The sequence below is a fragment of the Pocillopora damicornis genome, chromosome 7 (genome assembly GCF_964200805.1).
Source record: "Pocillopora damicornis chromosome 7, jaPocDami1.2, whole genome shotgun sequence".
In the NCBI taxonomy this organism is placed as follows: domain Eukaryota; kingdom Metazoa; phylum Cnidaria; class Anthozoa; order Scleractinia; family Pocilloporidae; genus Pocillopora; species Pocillopora damicornis.
The window spans coordinates 18434859-18453642 of NC_142676.1; the positions used below are offsets into that span (position 1 = coordinate 18434859).

An 18784-nucleotide genomic window follows, 5' to 3' on the forward strand; every position below is an offset into this window, starting at 1 on the left:
TCGAGAAAAAGCTAACGATTAATTCCTGAACGCGTCACGCGTTGTGCGACTTGGTGTTAAGTTACGAGAGGAACTGCACGTTATAAGGAATAGTACAGGGAACGAAGTATGGTCGATTTACAACGATACATATTTCGAAATATGAACATTTTTCTCGTAAAATCAATAAAACTTACTCATACCCTGTGTATCCGTTGTAATTTCTGGAGATTTCTGCCGTTTTAAGCTTGCTTTACCATCACTGTTGTTCACATCATCTACTTTTATTACGTTGATAAAATCTGTAGAGACATCACACCAACCAACTCGCGCGCAAAGTAAGAAGACTATATTGAAGGCTTGAAATAATATTGCGATCGATTTTCATCAGGAAATGGGCAAGGAATATTCCACAATAGTGCAAATAATCGTGAAGGCGGATTGCAGAAAAGCGATTGCGTGACGCTCGGTAAGCTGTAAGATGACATGTTATTATATACCAGACGTAAAAACTCTTCAGATTCTTAGTCTGCATTTTGTACCCACTCTGCAGTTTGCAGTCTATATTTTGTATCCGGTCTGCAGTCTGCTGTCTGCATTTTGTACTAACAGGTATCCGTGGCACCAATACAGTTTATTTTCGGTTACATTTATTCGCAAAACACACATAATCTCCCACAAAATACCTGTGAGTGAGGTAATTCGACATTTTCGTTCTTTCCCACATTAATATTCTTCTCTCCTTTTGTAAGAATGTAGACATCACTCACAATGTTTCAAGTAATCCACCCACCCTACAAAAAAAGGAACTCTTGCATGCATAGCATGCCTATGTTTTGAAATAGGTATATGCCCTTGGCCAGACTTGAGCGCACTATTTCAGTATACTAGTCCGACACCCGTAGTATCACTACACTTGATTCCAAGGATCCAGTACCATCCAGGTATCCCAGTTACCCTGCTCACAGGGTCTAGTTTTTTTTTCCTCCGCCACAAAATGGAAAAATTGCGCAATAGTACCCAGAGGTCATTGGGCCCTCAACACCATGACAACTAACTGTGATCCAATGAGGTGTTCACATACTGATCACGCGTGTTATCCCTCAACACCATGACAACTAACTGTGATCCAATGAGGTGTTTACATGTTGATCACGCGTGTTATGTTGATGATGATTGACGTTGTCATGCACAGACAGGGCCGGGTCACATGACGAACACGAGATTTTGCTTATAAAACTCTTTGGTCAGTTGTTTTGTATTTCAACGTATTTGGATTGCGATCTCCTGGAGCATTATAGCGCAAACGCGCAAAGTACTTACAGACGCATATACAAGTCGTATTAATCGCGGCTAATCCACACTGAAAGATGTTAATGAGCGGTAATTTTGGAACGGATTGAGTCGCGAACGCTTGAAAGCCATGAAAGCCTTGAATGCCTTGTAAGCTAAGTATGCCAATGTCTTAGTTGAAAAACGTTCACTTGTTGTAAAAAGCAAAATCTGAAATCTGAAACCAAACTGCATTTACTCTATGCAATCTATTGAACAACGCTACTACCGTGAGACTGAAGAACATAACTATATGGGATGCTAACTGCTTGTGAAGAAAGACGACATGTTGGATTCACTTGATGGCAAGAAACGTAGCTACGATAACAGTACGAATGGTATTAATTTCACGATCAGAAAGGTGAATCTTATGTTTGTTTTCATTGTAGTTGTATGGATATTCTTTTTTAATAAATACGTGATCCAAAACCCAGTGTTTTTTTGTGTATAATGTTGTTATGTTAAATATTGTTTACGCAATTGTCTTGTCACAAGCGGCCCAAGCTCACGTCTCGAGAAAAAGCCAACGATTAATTCATGAACGCGTCACGCGTTGTGTGACTCGGTGTTAAGTTACGAGAGGAACTGCACGTTATAAGGAATAGTACAGGGAATGAAGTATGGTCGATTTACAACGATACATATTTCGAAATATGAACATTTTCTCGTAAAATGAATAAAACTTACTCATACCCTGTGTATCCGTTGTATTTTCTTGTGATTTCTGCCGTTTTAAGCTTGCTTTACCATCACTGTTGTTCACATCATCTACTTTTATTACGTTGATAAAATCTGTAGAGACATCACACCAACCAACTCGCGCGCAAAGTAAGAAGACTTTATTAAAGGCTTGAAATAATATTGCGATCGATTTTCATCAAGAAATGGGCCAGGAATATTCCACAATGGTGCAAATAATCGTGAAGGCGGATTGCAGAAAAGCGATTGCGTGACGCTTGGTAAGCTGTAAGATGACATGTTATTATATACCAGACGTAAAAACTCTTCAGATTCTTAGTCTGCATTTTGTACCCACTCTGCAGTCTGCAGTCTATATTTTGTATCCGGTCTGCAGTCTGCTGTGTGCATTTTGTATTAACAGGTATCCATTGCACCAATACAGTTTATTTTTGGTTACATTTATTCGCAAAACACACATAATCTACCACAAAATACCTGTGAGTGAGGTAATTCGACATTTTCTTTCTTTCCCACATTAATATTCTTCTCTCCTTTTGTAAGAATGTAGACATCACTCACAATGTTTCAAGTAATCCACCCACCCTACAAAAAAGGAACTCTTGCACGCATAGCATGCCTATGTTTTTGAAATAGGTGTATGCCCTTGGCCAGACTTGAGCGCACTATTTCAGTATACTAGTCCGACACCCGTAGTATCACTACACTTGATTCCAAGGATCCAGTACCATCCAGGTATTCCAGTTACCCTGCTCACAGGGTCTAGTTCTTTATTATTCTCCGGAGATCGGAAGTGAAAATTAGCCAATGATAGTAGCTCATTAAGTGGCTCGGTGGCCCTACAGAAAATGACAAGGTTTGTGCATGTGAGGTGAAATTTCCATTTCCTTTTGTTTGGATCACATCGCCCTCGCATGATTCACGAGTGATTGCGCCGCCAGTAGCCGAATAATCTCACTTGGAATAATTGAATTTGAAAAATCGGCAATTCTAAGCTAACTTGAGGGGCACCGATAGCGTTAAGTGGTTTGCTTGTCTCACCTTTTGTCGAAATTTGCATGACATATCAGTTACAATTAACGTATCGAATCGTTTTTTATAACCCGAGGCTGGATATGCATCACGACCATTCTTTAAAATTTATTTTGCCGAGAATTTTTTCACGCCGGCCGCTCCGATTAATTGCTTTTGTATTGAAAGCTCATGTACCGCAAATGTCAGCATCGAGACCTGTCATAATATTGATACAAAACCGTCTGCGAGCGCTTGATGGATATTTGATTATGGACAAGAAATCTCTGTTTTCATCCTTGAGATAGAAAGGGAAAAATTAACCCGGAGGTTTCATATTCCAGGCACATAGAGGGCACGTTACGTTGGTTAAATCAACGAACTTATTCGATCACATTTCGGTCAAGCCTCTTCGTACGCCAACGTAGCCGTTACCTATCGAATTTCTCATTTTTCCAAGCAACCTGTTGCAGTATGCAAAATTTTCTTTATACGAGGTCATTCGCCAGAAAAACTTCCTTTCCTAATATAATTGTCACATATAGATCTTTTTATCGATTACATCAATCAAATTTCGCCACCTTCACCGGAGGAGGGCCTTACCAACTGTGTTTCTGCACAAGGCACATTGGTACATGGCACGGGAGAGTGGGGTTATCAATGAGCAATTTTGGCTCGTGCAGTATCTTTTACTTATAAAGTATTGTACTCAAACTTTAACATTTTTTTCCCTTGTGTAATAATTTTTGTTGAAGCGCTAATGAACGCTTTGCCTGGGCTGGGTAGGGCTAGGACCCCCTCACCCCACCCCCGCGCAAAAAGGTGTACATTGTACTATTCACAACGCTTACTAATGTTCGCAATGCAGCATAATGCACACTATTTTATCGATGGCCACACACCGCAGCTTGTTATCATGCAACGCCCTCAGGTAATTTGTGAAATCTATTTTCACGTGAAAATACTCACAAAAATAGCTGAGGTCAGTACCGAAAAGAACCCTTAATAGCTGTATTTAGGCCCGAATTTCCCCTTAGGGCTACTGGTGTAATAGAGCTACCGAAACGCCAACTGCAGGTTTTTCCAGACCAAAATAATACTTGATTCTCTGATTTAAAAAAAATTTACTAGTGTGTAAAAAAAAAAACACAAATAAATAAATTTGAAAACATAAACAAAACGACGCTCTGCGAATGTGTCAGTTACGTAATACATTGGTCGTCCAAAGATATTGTTCCCCTGTCAATTTTTTCAGGGATTTGACTTTTTGCGAATTATCAGGAGCCCAAATTACTCATTGCATCAGGTGGGTGCATGACTATAAGACCACCTTGTTAGACTTTTCACGCGGGATTTCCAAACTGATTAAAGATGAGAACCAGGTGACTTTCATGACCTATACCTCCTACATCAATAAGAAACAGTTTAAAATGCAATTTTTCAATGTCCGGTCACATTTCTTTTAAACGTACACTGGACCTTTCGTTTTTTTTGCGTTGATTGCCCCGTGGCAATCCCAGGACCCTTTGCGCATAGCAGAGGGATCCGATTACTGGCAACTCATTCATTACACAACATTACATTACCCTAAGCTTGCCACGAGTAAGAACGACTAACATTAGTTTGAATTTAGTTTACAGCAAAACATTTATATTTGTCAGTGAAATTCAATCCTTTTTTTATCGATAAAGAGAGGCTTCGGAGTATGTTTGATTGAGATTTACCGCACTGGTTTACGAGTTTTTTCAAGTTCCGTTTATTAATAAATGGTAATTTAAAACTGGACTTCTTTTGTTGTTTGTCAGGCCAACTATTTCAACGCAGTGATTCAACATATGAATATATAGTTTTCCATAGCTAGAATGAACATCAGAGTATATTTTCATGCGTGATGGGAAACTGTGTTGAAAATTGTGATGACGAGATGATGAAAGGTCACGTGATTGCCAATCACTTGACCGGAACATTGGCACATGGCAAGATCAAAGTGCCCGGGTCAAGTCAAGTCATGTGCTGCGTTGTCTTCTTTTTGACCAAGCAAGTGATTGAAGTAAGCATCTTGCTGACAGAAGACTTGCCTAACAAGGGAGAAAGGAGACCACCCTTAAATCAACGGTATGGTGCGAGCAGACGAAAGAGAAAGTTTGAATTAACACAAACTGATGGCGTGAAATAAATAAATAAATAAATAAATAAATGGATGAATAAATAAATAAAGGAAAACGAGAGACAAATCGATCCTAAGAGAGTAAATTTCACAAAAGGAAAACCTGTAAAAAAGAAAAAATGATGCTTTGATAGGACCAGTTTGACTGTGGAATTACCTCCAATAGCTGACAAAGGTAAGCTACATTTTTGAGATCGGGGCAATTTTAATGGATTCTTTGTACCTCGCAAAGAAAGTTGATCATAAGTTATACACAAGATAACTAACGTGTACCCAAGCAATAACAATTGCCTGAATCGTGATAATAAGTTGATGAGGCAATAGGTTGTTAGGTATATTACGTAACTACTCACTAAAAACGTGTTCAACGTGGTTGGTCCCACGAGCCATGAGAGGGTATTACAAACACGTGAACTTGTCCATTTTGACATCCATTATGACTGTCATAATTTTGTTACCATAGACATTTATGCAGCTTTTCCCCCTTCTCAGTTTGATGTAATTTTTTAATAGAAGATTGATCAATTATTTTTCAAGTGGATGATACGAATAGCACTTGATAAAAACATTCAATCAAAACTTCATGGTGTCAAGAGGTTCTTTGGAAATTACGCATGGGCGTCGCGTCCTACCATACTCCAGCGTCACGTTCTCCTTTTGATGAAAGACCCCCCTTCGTACGAGAGAGGACCGGGTAAGTTTGTTCTCCTTGTTCGTACCCAGGGATTTCTGGGATACATTTCTAATATGGCGGCTGTTTTGCACGGACGGCGAGTAGTTGACTTGCTTCCGGTAAAAATTGTGAGTGAGCTTTTTATCTCATTCGCACAGAGATAGTAATTTTTTTAGATAGGGTTCCTTTTCGTGTGCACTAGGAGCCTTAATATTCAGATCCAAGAGCATACATGTACATTATGCATCGAAATGTGCACTCCGCGTGCTTTTGATTGGAGTCATGAGAAATGTATTATTTTTCGGTAGCTTAGTACCGGTTGATTTTTCCACTGATGTCACGCTTTCCTTCAGTCAGTCTGTATGTTGCATGGGGGAGGGAAGGGGGGGGGGGCATTGTAATCATTTAGAACAACGGTGCACTGTATTTAACTTGCTGTCTGCATAATTTACAGATATTTGGTTGTCAGCATGTTCGATGTGCACGTTTGGCCAGGAAAGTTGCAGCCTCAAGTTCTCTGTCTCCTAAATCTGCAAAACAGGTCAAAGAGCCGGTCAGACAGCCACTTAAACAGCTAGTAAAACGAGTCAAACCTGATATGGTAATTCATTTATAACTAGCCTTGATTCTTATTCTTGGTTTTGTAGCTATTACCTTCAACCTTTTTCACCTTAACATCAGAATGCATATTCTCCATACTGTTTTCTATACATTTATCAAGGTGCTTTAAAAGGAGACTTTGTTTAACAATCAAGAGCTTCTTAAGTTTCTGACCATTTCCTTTATTTACCTGACCTCAGTGAGTGATTTAGGGGTTATACAGAAAGGAGACATTAGATGCTAGTTAATTTTGCGGGTTAAAACATTTCTGTTGTTCCTGTACATTTGGAATAAAACGAAACAGCATCTTTTAAAATATTTGACATGCTAGCTCTTTCACTCCTTAACTGCCAATCCTACTCCGAAGTCATGGGCCAATGCACATTTGACTAATTATTTTTCAGAGTTCATCCTTGTTTTGAGTTTTAGAGACCAGGTTATTTTACATCTTTAGCGCAGGTATTTGACTGTTACGCTATAGTTTTTTACAAACTTTACATAATGTAAGTACACAAATGGCAAGTTGTGTGAGATACTCAGAACGTCACTCAGGCAATGATGGGGATAATATTTTGAAAACCTGAATCTTGTTGTCTTTTTTTGTATAACACACAGGATATGAAGTCTGCACTTTCAAGACAACTGAGCAGGAGGAGAGATTTGGCTTCTCAAAAAAGACCACTGCAGGAGCAGCAGAGTAACAAAGAGACAATATCAAAAGGACGGAAGGAAATTGTCATTGAGCCATCTTGTTCTGAGGTGCACATGCAGAATTGATATTGATAACTGTAGCAGTGAGTAATAAGATGGTGAATTTTTACAAGCCACATAACTAATGCTACAACTTCTAATGTAATTAGGTGTGGCAAATGGTGCAGCACTGGGTGCTAGAGTATAAAAGGTGACCCAAGGTTCCCCAAGGGGGAGATGTTGTGGCCTGATGGTTAGTCCACTGCACTCCAGGTTGATAGCTCTGGGCTCAAGAACTGGCCAGGTCATTGTGTTGTGTTCAAGGGAAAACATACCCTCATGGTGCCTTCCTCCACCCAGGAGTATAAATGGGTGGAGGCAAACTGTCAGGGATGCCTGATGAAATACTTGGGGGTAACCTTGCACTGGATACCCCATCCAGGGGGGAGTAATAATGCTCTTAGCTGCTTCATGTTATGGAAATTAGGATAAGCTCCTGCTGGGTTGGACACTTGGCTTGAGTAGAGACTTAACCTTCCTTTACCCAGGTCTCCCAGAAGTTTTTTGGTACCCATTGAAACTCCTGAGTGGAGAGGGGGTGGTTCTAGAGTAAAGTGGTTTTCCCAAGAACACAGGGCTAGAACCTAGAATTTCTAATCCAGAGTCCATTACACTGACAACAGGGATCTTACAACATGCACAAGGAAAAATAGATGGTTAGCTCAACATAACATGTGTGGTTAGTTTCAAGTCTCAGCCTACATATACCAACCCCTGAAATTACAGGTTATCTCTTCTCTTTCATCTGACCTTCCTCTAGCAGTCTTGTCAGATCTGAGTGACTGATCATGCTAAGAACTTGAGATCCTGCTCAGTTAGTTACCTTTCAAAACTGCTGAGACATGCAAACATCTTTGGAGGCAACAAAATTAAATAACTTACTTATTACTCAAAACTGTTATCATGTCATCAACGGATTTAAAGCCAGCTTGTGTGTGGTATGCTGTAAGATTTTATTACATTTCTTAATACATGTGCTATGATTGGTCAATTATGTAGGCCATATTTAGTATCCCCTCCCCCCTCTATTTGGACTCAGAGATAAAACAGATATCTTAACTTGTTATCCCAGTCGATAACTTACAGTACAGACCTGAAATTCAGTTAAGATACAAATGTTGCAAAATACTTACATAAATATAAACAATTTTTTAGTTTAACAATTGCTTTTTTTTGCTGATTTTCTCATTTAGAATCCTGCATTCAGGCCAGACAAAGATGTAGATATTGAGTTACAAGTTTCATCATTTAGCCCTCTTGGATTAAGAGAGGATGTGTTGAAGGCTTTGTACAATATAAATGTTACAAAACCCACAGTCATTCAGGTGTATGAATTTGGAAAATTTTGAAATTATTCTGAAGCAATCATGGCTTGTTATTGTGGTGTACATGTAGCATTACAGGCCAAGTTTGTTATACAGTTAAGCCTTATTGTTTAGGTCTTATTTGGTTGACCAAATTTTCTTCAATTTTTATCTGGAATTATCAGTTCAATTTAATTATTATTTATCACATCCATTTTGATATCACTGATGATCCTTGCAATCTGATTGGCTCTCTGCAGTGCAATACTCTAAATTGCATCTCTTTTCCCACCTAATAAGAAAATAACACTAAAGAAAGCAAAAACAACCAATCAGATTTTAAGACGTGTTCAAAGTAACCAATCAGATTGCAGGAAAATGATGGGCAAGGAAACCATCGGGCTGAAGACCAACATTTTTTTTTAATCAAAATTTTGCAATTTCAAAATGGATATGTTCTGTTAGATTTAATGAATAAACAATTACAAAAACAACAAAAAGGAAAGAAATATGAATGCAATTAGATGGTAATTGGTTTTCCTTTTGTGCAATTTTTTTGGAAATTATACTTGTGATTTCAAAATGAACTTGCACTGTAGGTTTGTTTGATTTTGAAATTGTGCAGATGATCTCAGATCAAATTGTACTCTACTCAGTTCAATTATCATTATTTATCATCACCTAAAGCTTTCACAAAGCAGAATTACAGTACTTAGCCAGATTTTGACAGCTCAAGACTTACTGAAAACCCAAGTAATTTTGACTGTGGCAGCATCTTTAAAAGAATGTCTGCTAGTTTTACATTTCAAAAGGAATTCTCAGAGCACACTTATCAATTAGCTTATTTGTAAGTACTGACACACAGAAATACATTTTTGTTATCTAAAAAACTTGTTCAAATGTACATATTTAACACATAGAAATTCACTAAAATTTTGGTTTTAAATTTGCAGATGGTAACAATTCCCCCATTACTTAAAAGAGAGCATGTGCTTTGTGCTGCACAAACAGGTATTGAACTGGTTAATTGCTGTAGATAACGGGACAAATTTATCAGGCAGGGGTTGTCATCTTGATTTAACTCAGAATTCTCCTGGCTAATTTACCAGGTAAAGTAAAGCAACGAGACAGGAGAATTACAATAAGACCCTAGGAATGAGAGCCACAGGCCGCAAATTTTACAGTTCTTTGATTGAGAGACTGATTATTATTCCAGGGACTGGAAAAACTCTTGCTTACCTGGCGCCAGTGGTTCACCATCTGAGAGAAGACGAGCGCAAACATGGTGTCATAACGCGTCTGAAACGACCACGAGCATGTATTGTTGTTCCAGGCAGGGAACTTGCTATTCAAGTGTTAGTAAGTATCTTTGTCTCTCTTCTCTAATCTTAGAACTCGTAAAATGAAAAGTTAGATTCTTGGCAATCTCTGAGCTAAGTGGCTCCCTAAGTTAAATTGGACAGCTTTTCTGACTGGTTGCCTTTAGTAGAGCATTGTGTTGGCGAAAGACTTTCCTTAAGGTCGTAGAAATGTAGCCCGACTGGAGCGCAAATTACAAGAAACTTATTCCCCATCGAGTTATCGACATTGCTGATCCTAGCAGTATGCAGAACGCGTGTCATATGAACTTTGTAATAGACCTCGCTAGCCGTAGAGTCTCTGTGGCTCAGTGGTAGAGCATCGCAGCGCGGAATCCGAAGGTCAGAGGTTCGATTCCTCATGGGGACTCAGAATTTTTGCTTTGTCTCACGCTCGTGACAGGACGAAAAACAACTTTCCCCAATAAGATTAATTGTTCCATTCAGATTTGTCTTTCAAATTGACTTCATTTGCGTTGGCCTTAAATGGGTCTGTAACACACAGGCGTGTTAAATCATGTATCGTCATGAATAAAGTGTAAATTAAAAGCTTCACCTTACTAGACACAAGTACAGAATGATCGTGGCAGGTGAGGTGCAATTTATGCAATGGTGAACACTTGCATGACTTGTACCCTTTCTTTTTTTTTTTTTCTCCAGGAAGTTGCTAAGTCATTAAGTCATCATGCACGCTTTAAATCAGTTGGCATTATCGGCGGACGGAAAAAGGTGAGAGAGTTCAAAAGTATAGCCAAGGGCGGGGTACCTTAAGTGGTAATTTGTATTAAAGGGGGTGATTTTCAATGATAACACGGCCTGTGATGCATGTAAATGTCAGTGGGTCCTCTGTGCAGTTACCTTCCTCCCCCTTCCCCCCCCCCCCCACCCTTTCCTTCTCCCTTAAATGGAAATATCCCACGCGCTTGAAGTTGTTTTGTCGAGGTCGATTAGTAATGAAGTAACACGTTTATAACTAAACTGCTGGCTGTAAAATGTTTCTCTCACAGAAATTTATAAAAAGAGACCTTGCGTCTCCCGTGGATCTCGTGGTTGCCACTCCAGGAACGTTACTTCAATTTCGCCAGAAAGGTACGTACCTTATTGGAACTGATCTTACAAGCGCTTACCGAAGATAAAGTGACCGGCTTGCGTGACACGTGCTTATGTTATCGGTCACGCTCCGAGTGCGCTGAGTTATTCACGAAACGACTCTTAAAAAAGGACCTAGAATACTCATAGTCTTGTATTTTCACTGTGATTTTCAGGGGTATCAAATCATTTTTTTATAAGACGGTTGCTGAAAATCTAATAGGTAGCCGTGGCCAGAAAAGGGGTGGTAAGGCAAAACCCAAACACGCGGGCCTGCCCTCGGACTAAACAGACAGCAGTGAGGGGTCTTATAAGCGGCGGTCCGGTAACCGGCTTTTTTGAAACCTCAGGGATTCTTGTCCCCGTTTTTGTCCTTACTAATGAGTGGTTTCTACTCCTTTTTTTTTTTTAGATCGTTTGTTTTTCTCGGATTTGTCGTATTTGGTAATTGATGAAGCGGATTCCATGTTTGATTCCTCGTTCAAATCAGACACAATGGAAATTCTCCAATCGATCTCGGTAAGTCGACACGTACCATCGTTGTTACACATATTTTTCTTTGCATACGCGCTTGACGTACGCACAGCACATCCCTAACTGAGTGATTTCTACAGGGTGTTAATTTACAACCGGCAACCCACTTGGTAGAGACGCTTTGGTCTTTGCTCCTGACCCTTAAACTCCCATTAGTGACCAAAACCGAATTTCTTCTTACAATATCATCACAATATTAAGCGGACAAGCGATGAGAATAAAGAGAGATATCAATTAGTGGATTATGAATTGATCCAATACCAAATTCTTTAAACTATCATCAAAAGAATTGTATGGCAGACAGTTAGGAAAATTACTTATGAGATCTTAGGAGTGAAAGGGTTGATACAGGATAAGATTGTCCAAGTACATTCCCTTGTTAATGTCACTGTGGTACGTTCTTTTGTAAGATTCTATTTATTTCTTTCCCTGGGGCTTTCTTCACCGAGGAGTATGAACGTTCCCATGTGCTTTGAAAGGGGACAAATGCTTTGGAACCGTTCATTCCGCCCTGGGTTCGTAATACCATCCCTGTAGCTTCATTTTACACAAAACAGATACATTTTGGCTCAACCCGGAGTATTTGTAGGGAAAAAAATGCACTCGAAGGCAGACAAGTACTGTCGTTGTTGTTATTAAATTTTACATACCCTGTTGCGCTTTGATTTAATTTGTTGAATACATTTTTTCAATTTGCCAATGGGTACTAGTTGGTCATTCAATCACCTCTCATATTTCATCCCAAATCATTGTTTTATTTCATGTTTTGTTCGGTTGCGACAACAACTTTATGTAACCTTGTTACAGATACGACAAGGTAGACCATCTCCTCCCAGCGAGCAGCCGGTGGACACACAAGTCACTATTGTCGGTGCAACGATGCCAAATGAGTTGGTGGTAGACACCATACAGCGAATGCTTCCGGTAAGATGCAGTGTGATCAGCATGTCGGGTGTTTCTTTTTTGTTTTTGTTTTTTTTTTCCAATAAGGAAATCGGTTGGATAGTTTTTATTCCTGTTTCGTTTATCTCTTTCAAGCTTTACGTGTGGGACATTTTTTCTCGTCATGCATGTAAGGCAGTAATGGGGAACTGTTTTTCTTTGATATTTGCAATGAGGCGGTTCTTATTTTCCTGCAATTATTGCCTGGTCTCTTTGAAACAGAATAGGCCACACGCGTCGTTGATTGTAACAAGCGAGTATATATTTCTTTCAGCGCTTAAAAACCTGTTCTTCTGGTCTTCACCGCGTTCTCCCCCATATCAGACATAGGTTTGTAAAAATCAAGCAGGAGGAAAAGGCAAGTAAGAGAAACAAGGATGTCTGTGTTATAATAACTTCCTCTGTTTAGAGGGGACGGAACAAAAGTTCTTTGAGTTGTGAGTAGAAGTTTAAATATGCCGCGGTTGTAAAACTCCGGTCAAAGTTCTCTTTGAAGCAGAATTAAAATATCTTCCCCTGCATATGAAGTTTCGGATCTTAAATCAAAGTCCTGCAGCAGTACACAGGGATATTAGTTTTTTTTAAGGACAAGTTTACCCTGGAATTCTGTCAACGATGTCTGTGAATACTCTTGCATTCAACGTTTTAAAAATTCGTCGAACTTAATTAAGTGTAGTTTAGTATTTTGTTTTAATTTTTTTATTTTTGCAGGCAAACTCCTAAGACTCCTGAGACACGACCTTCAAGATCCTTTTCAGCGAACTATCGTGTTCTGTAATACCACAGAGGCTTGCGATTTTGTGGGGCATTTTCTCGTAGAGAAGCGTATCAAATTTATCCGACTTCACAAAGTGCTTCCTTCCAAGGTAATAAATTTGCTAGCTTGTGATGGTTAGGTCAGTTCTAAGTTAACTCTTTACACCCTAACATCAGCATGCATGTTCCCCATACTGTTTTCTATACATTTCCTACTGCGCTAACAGGGAGAATTTGTTGAACAATCAAGAGGTTTTATAGTTGATGATCATTTCCTTTATTGGTTATCTTAACGGATAGAATTTTTTTCCAATTTGTACTAAAAGGTTGAACAACAGGGAAAACGAACAGTTGTCCAATGTTTTTGTTTTGGCAATTTTTTTGCTTATTGAAGGTGAGGAGCAACTTATTTGAAGAGTTCCAAGAGGGAAGAGCAAGAGTTCTTGTTTGTACTGATATAGCATCTAGAGGAGTAGACCCTGATGTAAGTATGAACGAAGTTTACTTCATTCTGCTGAGCCGTGAAGGGGAACTCAGTGGTCAAAAGTGGGTGCATGCGCGTGGGGATTAATTCTGGCCGGCCGCTTGCCGATTTCCCGCGCAAAATTTCAAAGGGAACATAAGAAACAACCACTGTCTTGCAAAGTAAACGAAAGAAATTGAAACGTCCGTAGAAATCTCTAAAAGAAAACAAAAGTAGGGGAAACTGAAGAGACACGACACTATTCGAGTACAAAACCTATTTAAGTACGGGTTTCCTGTTGATTTGAGCTTCACCAAATGCGTCATACGCATATATCGTGACTTAGTGTCTTGTGTGTGTGTTTGTTTGTACCTCATGTGGGATACCTTGATTATGAAAGCCTGTAGGCACGCCAACTAATGTTCAACGTCTAACCGCTGTGTACCTCAAGCCGTGGGTGCTTCAGTGCGCTCGCAATACTCTCCACACTAAAACAACCACGGCCGCATACTAGGCCTGAGTTGTGAATTATTTTGTTCATATACGCCACGATGTATACAATTTCTACAGTTCTCAGTTGAGGTGGCTCCAAGGATTGTGACCCGCGCACTGGCGTTATGTTTTTCTGGAGAATTTTTGATGTCTTTTTGTCGTCAAGATCACTAAAAGGGACCAAAATGTTATAAACAAGATTTGGACTGTTATCCTCTGTAATTGACATTATCATCATGGCTTTCCTTCTTTAAGATAGAAAGCGGTCTATTGCTTTACTTTATTTCAAGTTTTCTGAACATTTAACCTGACTTTGTTCTCCCCACTCTCCCCTCAGGTAGGCCATGTGATCAACTTTGACTTCCCCACGTCATTAGTGGACTATATTCACCGCGTGGGTAGAACTGGCCGTGTAACGACAGAGACGACATCAACAGGGGTGTCGGTAGCCACCAGTCTACTTACTCATAACCGGGATGTTAGAATGGCAAAGATAATTGAGGTAAGACAATGGTCTTTCCTTGTTTGTTGGTCATAATGTATATTAAAATAAAACACCGCTGAGAGAGGATGGCGTTGTTTGCCAGCTGGTAAAACGCGCAGCCCCAAACCGAATGGCCAAAAGTCATTTGAAACGATTTAAATACGATCGACCTAAAGAAACTAAAACTATTTCCGGTTTCCTGTCGAAAGAAATTGTGATTATGTAGCATTAGTAAGTAAAAATCTTAGCATATTTGTCCAGGACATAGTCGAGAGAGTAGGCGTGATTTTGACGGGCGAGTGGTTAGTACTTTCGGATCAACATGATCAACTGCGCACCTACCCCTCCCCTAACCCAACATTGACCCGAACTTGTTCTCAGTTGACTGTTGGGTTAGGGAAGGGTAGGTGTGCAGTTGTTTAGATACTGACATTGATCCGTGTGCCGAAAATTGTAGCTGCCATAGTTGATCTCTACAGCGGAAGGTTGGGGAGAGAAATAAATTTGTACTAAGGGGAGGGGGTGGGGGAGCGACGTTCGAAAGGAAGGAGATGGAAGGGCTCTCTCCCCCACTGTCCACTCTAACTTTTCATCAAACATGGTCGGTCGGGTAAACGATTGCGCGCTTGTAACGTTAACTCGCGTTATTAAGACGCCTGTACTGCAGGTAAGCCATGACGTGGAATCGATGTCCTTTCTTTTTCAACAATTGCCTCATCTTGGTGATACGTTTACGACGGTCAGTGCCCTTTGGCGAATCGATTTGTTGTAAAAGTATGTTCTATTGACATTACTGGCTTGTTCCATTGTAGCAAGCAGCTAAAAAACAGCGACGTCTGGAAGGTATCGAAATTCGCCCCAAGCGCCCCTCTGCAGAGCCTGGCCCCAGAGAGATCTGGGAAAATAAAGAAATAAACTTTAAAAAGTTGGATGATGAAGACTTTGACGAGGAAGATGTAGAGTTCACGTGACATGCGGTGTCTCAGATTGAAACAAACATTTCTTATTTATGGAAATATATCGTTAACACTACGAGTTACATGGATCCTTTGAAGTTCATAGTGAGCGTGTCTTTGGGCCCGTGCTTGTCTTGCGAAACGACTGTAAGCGCCTTATCAAGGAAAGTGAAGATATCTTATGACTAAAATGTCGACCAAAATGAAAGGAAAAAAAAACGTTGAAAAACGTCATTAAAGATAAGTATATGTGCAGCTGAGTACGTCTTCAGTTTTTTTAATTTGTTCTGTTGACACTACAAGAATTATGTATGATTGTGTATAATTATTGTTAAAAAGTCTTCTTGTTTTAATTAATGTCTTTATTTTCAGTTATTAAAATTAGCATTAGTGCACTTGCTGGTTAAGAGCCATATCCCACACAAGACACAAGGATCTCTTCATTATACATTCATTCAACGTTATCAGAAGTGTAGATCATGCTTCTTACCTAAAATAAACAACTCTATGCAAATGAAGTGCCCAAGTTCCCCTCGCTTTTTTCTCCTCCGCTTTAATTACGCCGTCTGCTTATCTGCTCTCTTTTAATAAGTGAACGCCTGAAACAGGTTATGTACGTTGATAAAATTGAAGCGAATATTTCTCCATTAGTTTCCGTCCTAGTGTACCTAATATTCGAGGTTAAGTAATGTCTCAGTTATTTCCTGAGGATACCGCGATAAGACAGCACTCAGCAGCTGTTTACACTTGTTGGCGTATGTCCAAAGATCGACTTACAGCCACCAATACTGGTGTGAAATAGCTTACGTACTTTTTTTGTTATAATTTATTGCGTAGAAAATAGTAAGATAAAGTGAAAAGATGAAGTGTGTCACGAATATTTAATCAGGCGGAAGTTAAGTACACTAATATTCTGGCACTGATTAAATGGGAAATGAATTTATCATTAGACGTGCGACGTGTGTCGAATGAGGCGTTATTATGTGTTTTATGCAGTATCAAACCCTTGAGTTTAATAAAGCATAAAACTTTGGTGAGCTCATTTCCTAATTAATTAATTTCTTTAAAAAACTCGTGCGTCGTGTTTCATTAGGGTTTCTAAACACTCGAAAATTAATATCGTGTTTGGATACCCTGATGGAACACGATGCACAAGTTTTTGAATTAGTACTTAAGACGCGATGAAATATTGAGTACTTTAGAAATGAAAAAGAGAAACAATCAAGCCTCCTAGCACCCAAATAACCAGAAATTGTGGTCATCAAAATTTAGGACGAAAACTGTGAGGGACACGTGGGGAAACTGTAGGCCACTTGTGGCCTCGTAAAATTAAAGTCCGCTGTGTAAGAAAGGAAAGCGCGAAAATTTCATTTTCTTAGAGTAGTAAAAGCTTTTAAATCAATTCCAAATACGATTTACTTTTTTCGTCAATCAAGTGTTTGTTTCGCCTCCTTCATGGTTAGTCGCGGCCAGTTCCACTGAAACCTTTGCTGTTCTTCTCCGCGCGCATTCTCGCCAAATATAAGCCAGAATTCTTTTGTCAAGAATCATGTACTCGACTGGTACGACGGTGAAACTGGAGTAAGCCAAGGAATACGACCATAGATACGCACAATGAACTTCCAAAGAGGAGAACCTGTTTCTTAATAACACCATGAGTGCAAACATTACCCATAAACTAAGATATGTTGTGATCACTACGATGCAAATCTTGGTGAGTTTGACTTCTCTTTTTACCACTGAAACACCCAGAGTGTCTCGCAAATGGGTTGAGTGATCCTGAACGTATTTTCGAATGGCGTAGAATCTGTAAAACACAATTGCAAGAGAAGGCAAGATCCACAGAGAAACGACGGCAATCATCACTGTCTTGCCAATGATTGCATGAGAGGAGACGTCTCGTCCGGGGCTGTAGCAGGCGTGTTCGCCCCGTACGGCAGTAAGGATATGTCCTGTTCCCCCGGCTGCAGCGGTACAACTTGCAAACAACCAAATGAAGACAAGGAAATATGCGGTCTTCTTGCAAGTTATATCACGCAAAGGCGCGCGGCAGATGGCGTCATAGCGGTCTATACTTATGACAGCCAGTGTCATGATGTTCACAGCAAAACAAGTGAACATCGTGAAAAACCTTGACAAGCATATAGGGTTATCTGCAATACTAGATTGACTGTTTATAGCTCTTACATGAAGTGGTAGACTGATAAAGCACGCCATGAGATCGACGCCTGCAAAATTTGTAATCAGTATTCTATCTGGCGTTAAACCCTGATGGCGATGCTTTAAAATCGTAAAAATTAGAATGATCAAGTTCGCGGCAGTGCCGTAAAAACACGAAACTCCCAAAACTGCATTTAAAGCTGTCAATCCTGGACATTCGGCATTAGTTCTCAATGGTTGTGATTTTCCAAGCGCTAAACTGTAATTCGAAGTTGGAAACATACCGGCAATAAGATTCTCCTGTAGTTTTGTGTCCATATTTTAACGACCGGATGCTAAATGGTCGTTTGCATTTGCGCATTTCGGATAACCGTATCACCTGTTCCCAAAATTATTTAAAAATGACTGAGATACCTGTTTCCAAGGTTATATCGCATTTAGGAAAAATTTCGCTATCATCTTCGGTCAGCTAGAGGTCTACAGATAAAGCGTGTATGTATATATCATCATACACGATGCTTTCATATGCTAATCACGACTCGAAACTGCACTGCACTATCTGTCTAGTGGTAACACAAAAATTGACATTTTGTATGAAAACGTCTCATTAGTTTCTGAACCAATCTCCACTGTAATCAATATTCTAACAAGGTGTGAAATAGCGCTCTTTGGAATAAAGCGAAGTCTAATCAATAAGTTTGCATTGACAATGAACTGATCTTATTAATTTCAGATCATGTGGTGATTTCCCACACGAAATACAATATTTGCAATAACATGGGTGTAAGCCGAGTGAAGTGGTAACTCTTCAAAGTCATATCTGAATGACACTTTTGTTAGCAAGGATTACACGATTTTGTTTTTAGCCTTGGGAAAATTTAAATATCTGCTTGAGAAATAAACGGCTCATATGCGAAAAATTGGTTGGTAGTGAGATAAAAACAATCTTTTTAACGGCGAATTATTCATTTGTACCAAATTCTCTCGTCAATTTATCAAACATCCCTTTCTAACCTTTTGGCTCCTCGTTATTTT

General features: G+C 39.5%; 2 protein-coding genes and 1 long non-coding RNA gene across 3 annotated transcripts; 2 read left to right on the forward strand and 1 right to left on the reverse strand.

Moving 5' to 3' along the window:
• Positions 1 to 4526: 4526 nt before the first annotated feature.
• Positions 4527 to 5862, forward strand: LOC149042989 (uncharacterized). Its single transcript, XR_016188258.1, has 2 exons — positions 4527 to 5136; positions 5726 to 5862. It is a non-coding gene; the product is annotated as an uncharacterized LOC149042989 (long non-coding RNA).
• Positions 5863 to 5907: 45 nt separating this feature from the next.
• On the forward strand, positions 5908 to 16107 carry LOC113665205 (uncharacterized). Its single transcript, XM_089211760.1, has 15 exons — positions 5908 to 5989; positions 6316 to 6462; positions 7077 to 7220; positions 8405 to 8536; positions 9469 to 9526; positions 9732 to 9874; positions 10534 to 10602; positions 10881 to 10962; positions 11375 to 11481; positions 12304 to 12420; positions 12713 to 12800; positions 13150 to 13304; positions 13589 to 13678; positions 14487 to 14651; positions 15446 to 16107. Exons 1-15 carry the CDS (start codon positions 5936 to 5938, stop codon positions 15602 to 15604), a joined length of 1710 nt encoding a protein of 569 aa, XP_089067886.1. The 5' UTR covers positions 5908 to 5935; the 3' UTR covers positions 15605 to 16107.
• A 348-nt stretch (positions 16108 to 16455) lies between these two features.
• LOC113665154 (substance-P receptor) lies at positions 16456 to 18067 on the reverse strand. The gene has a single exon (XM_027180811.2). It carries the CDS (start codon positions 18065 to 18067, stop codon positions 17021 to 17023), a length of 1047 nt encoding a protein of 348 aa, XP_027036612.2. The 3' UTR covers positions 16456 to 17020.
• Between the last annotated feature and the right edge of the window lie 717 nt (positions 18068 to 18784).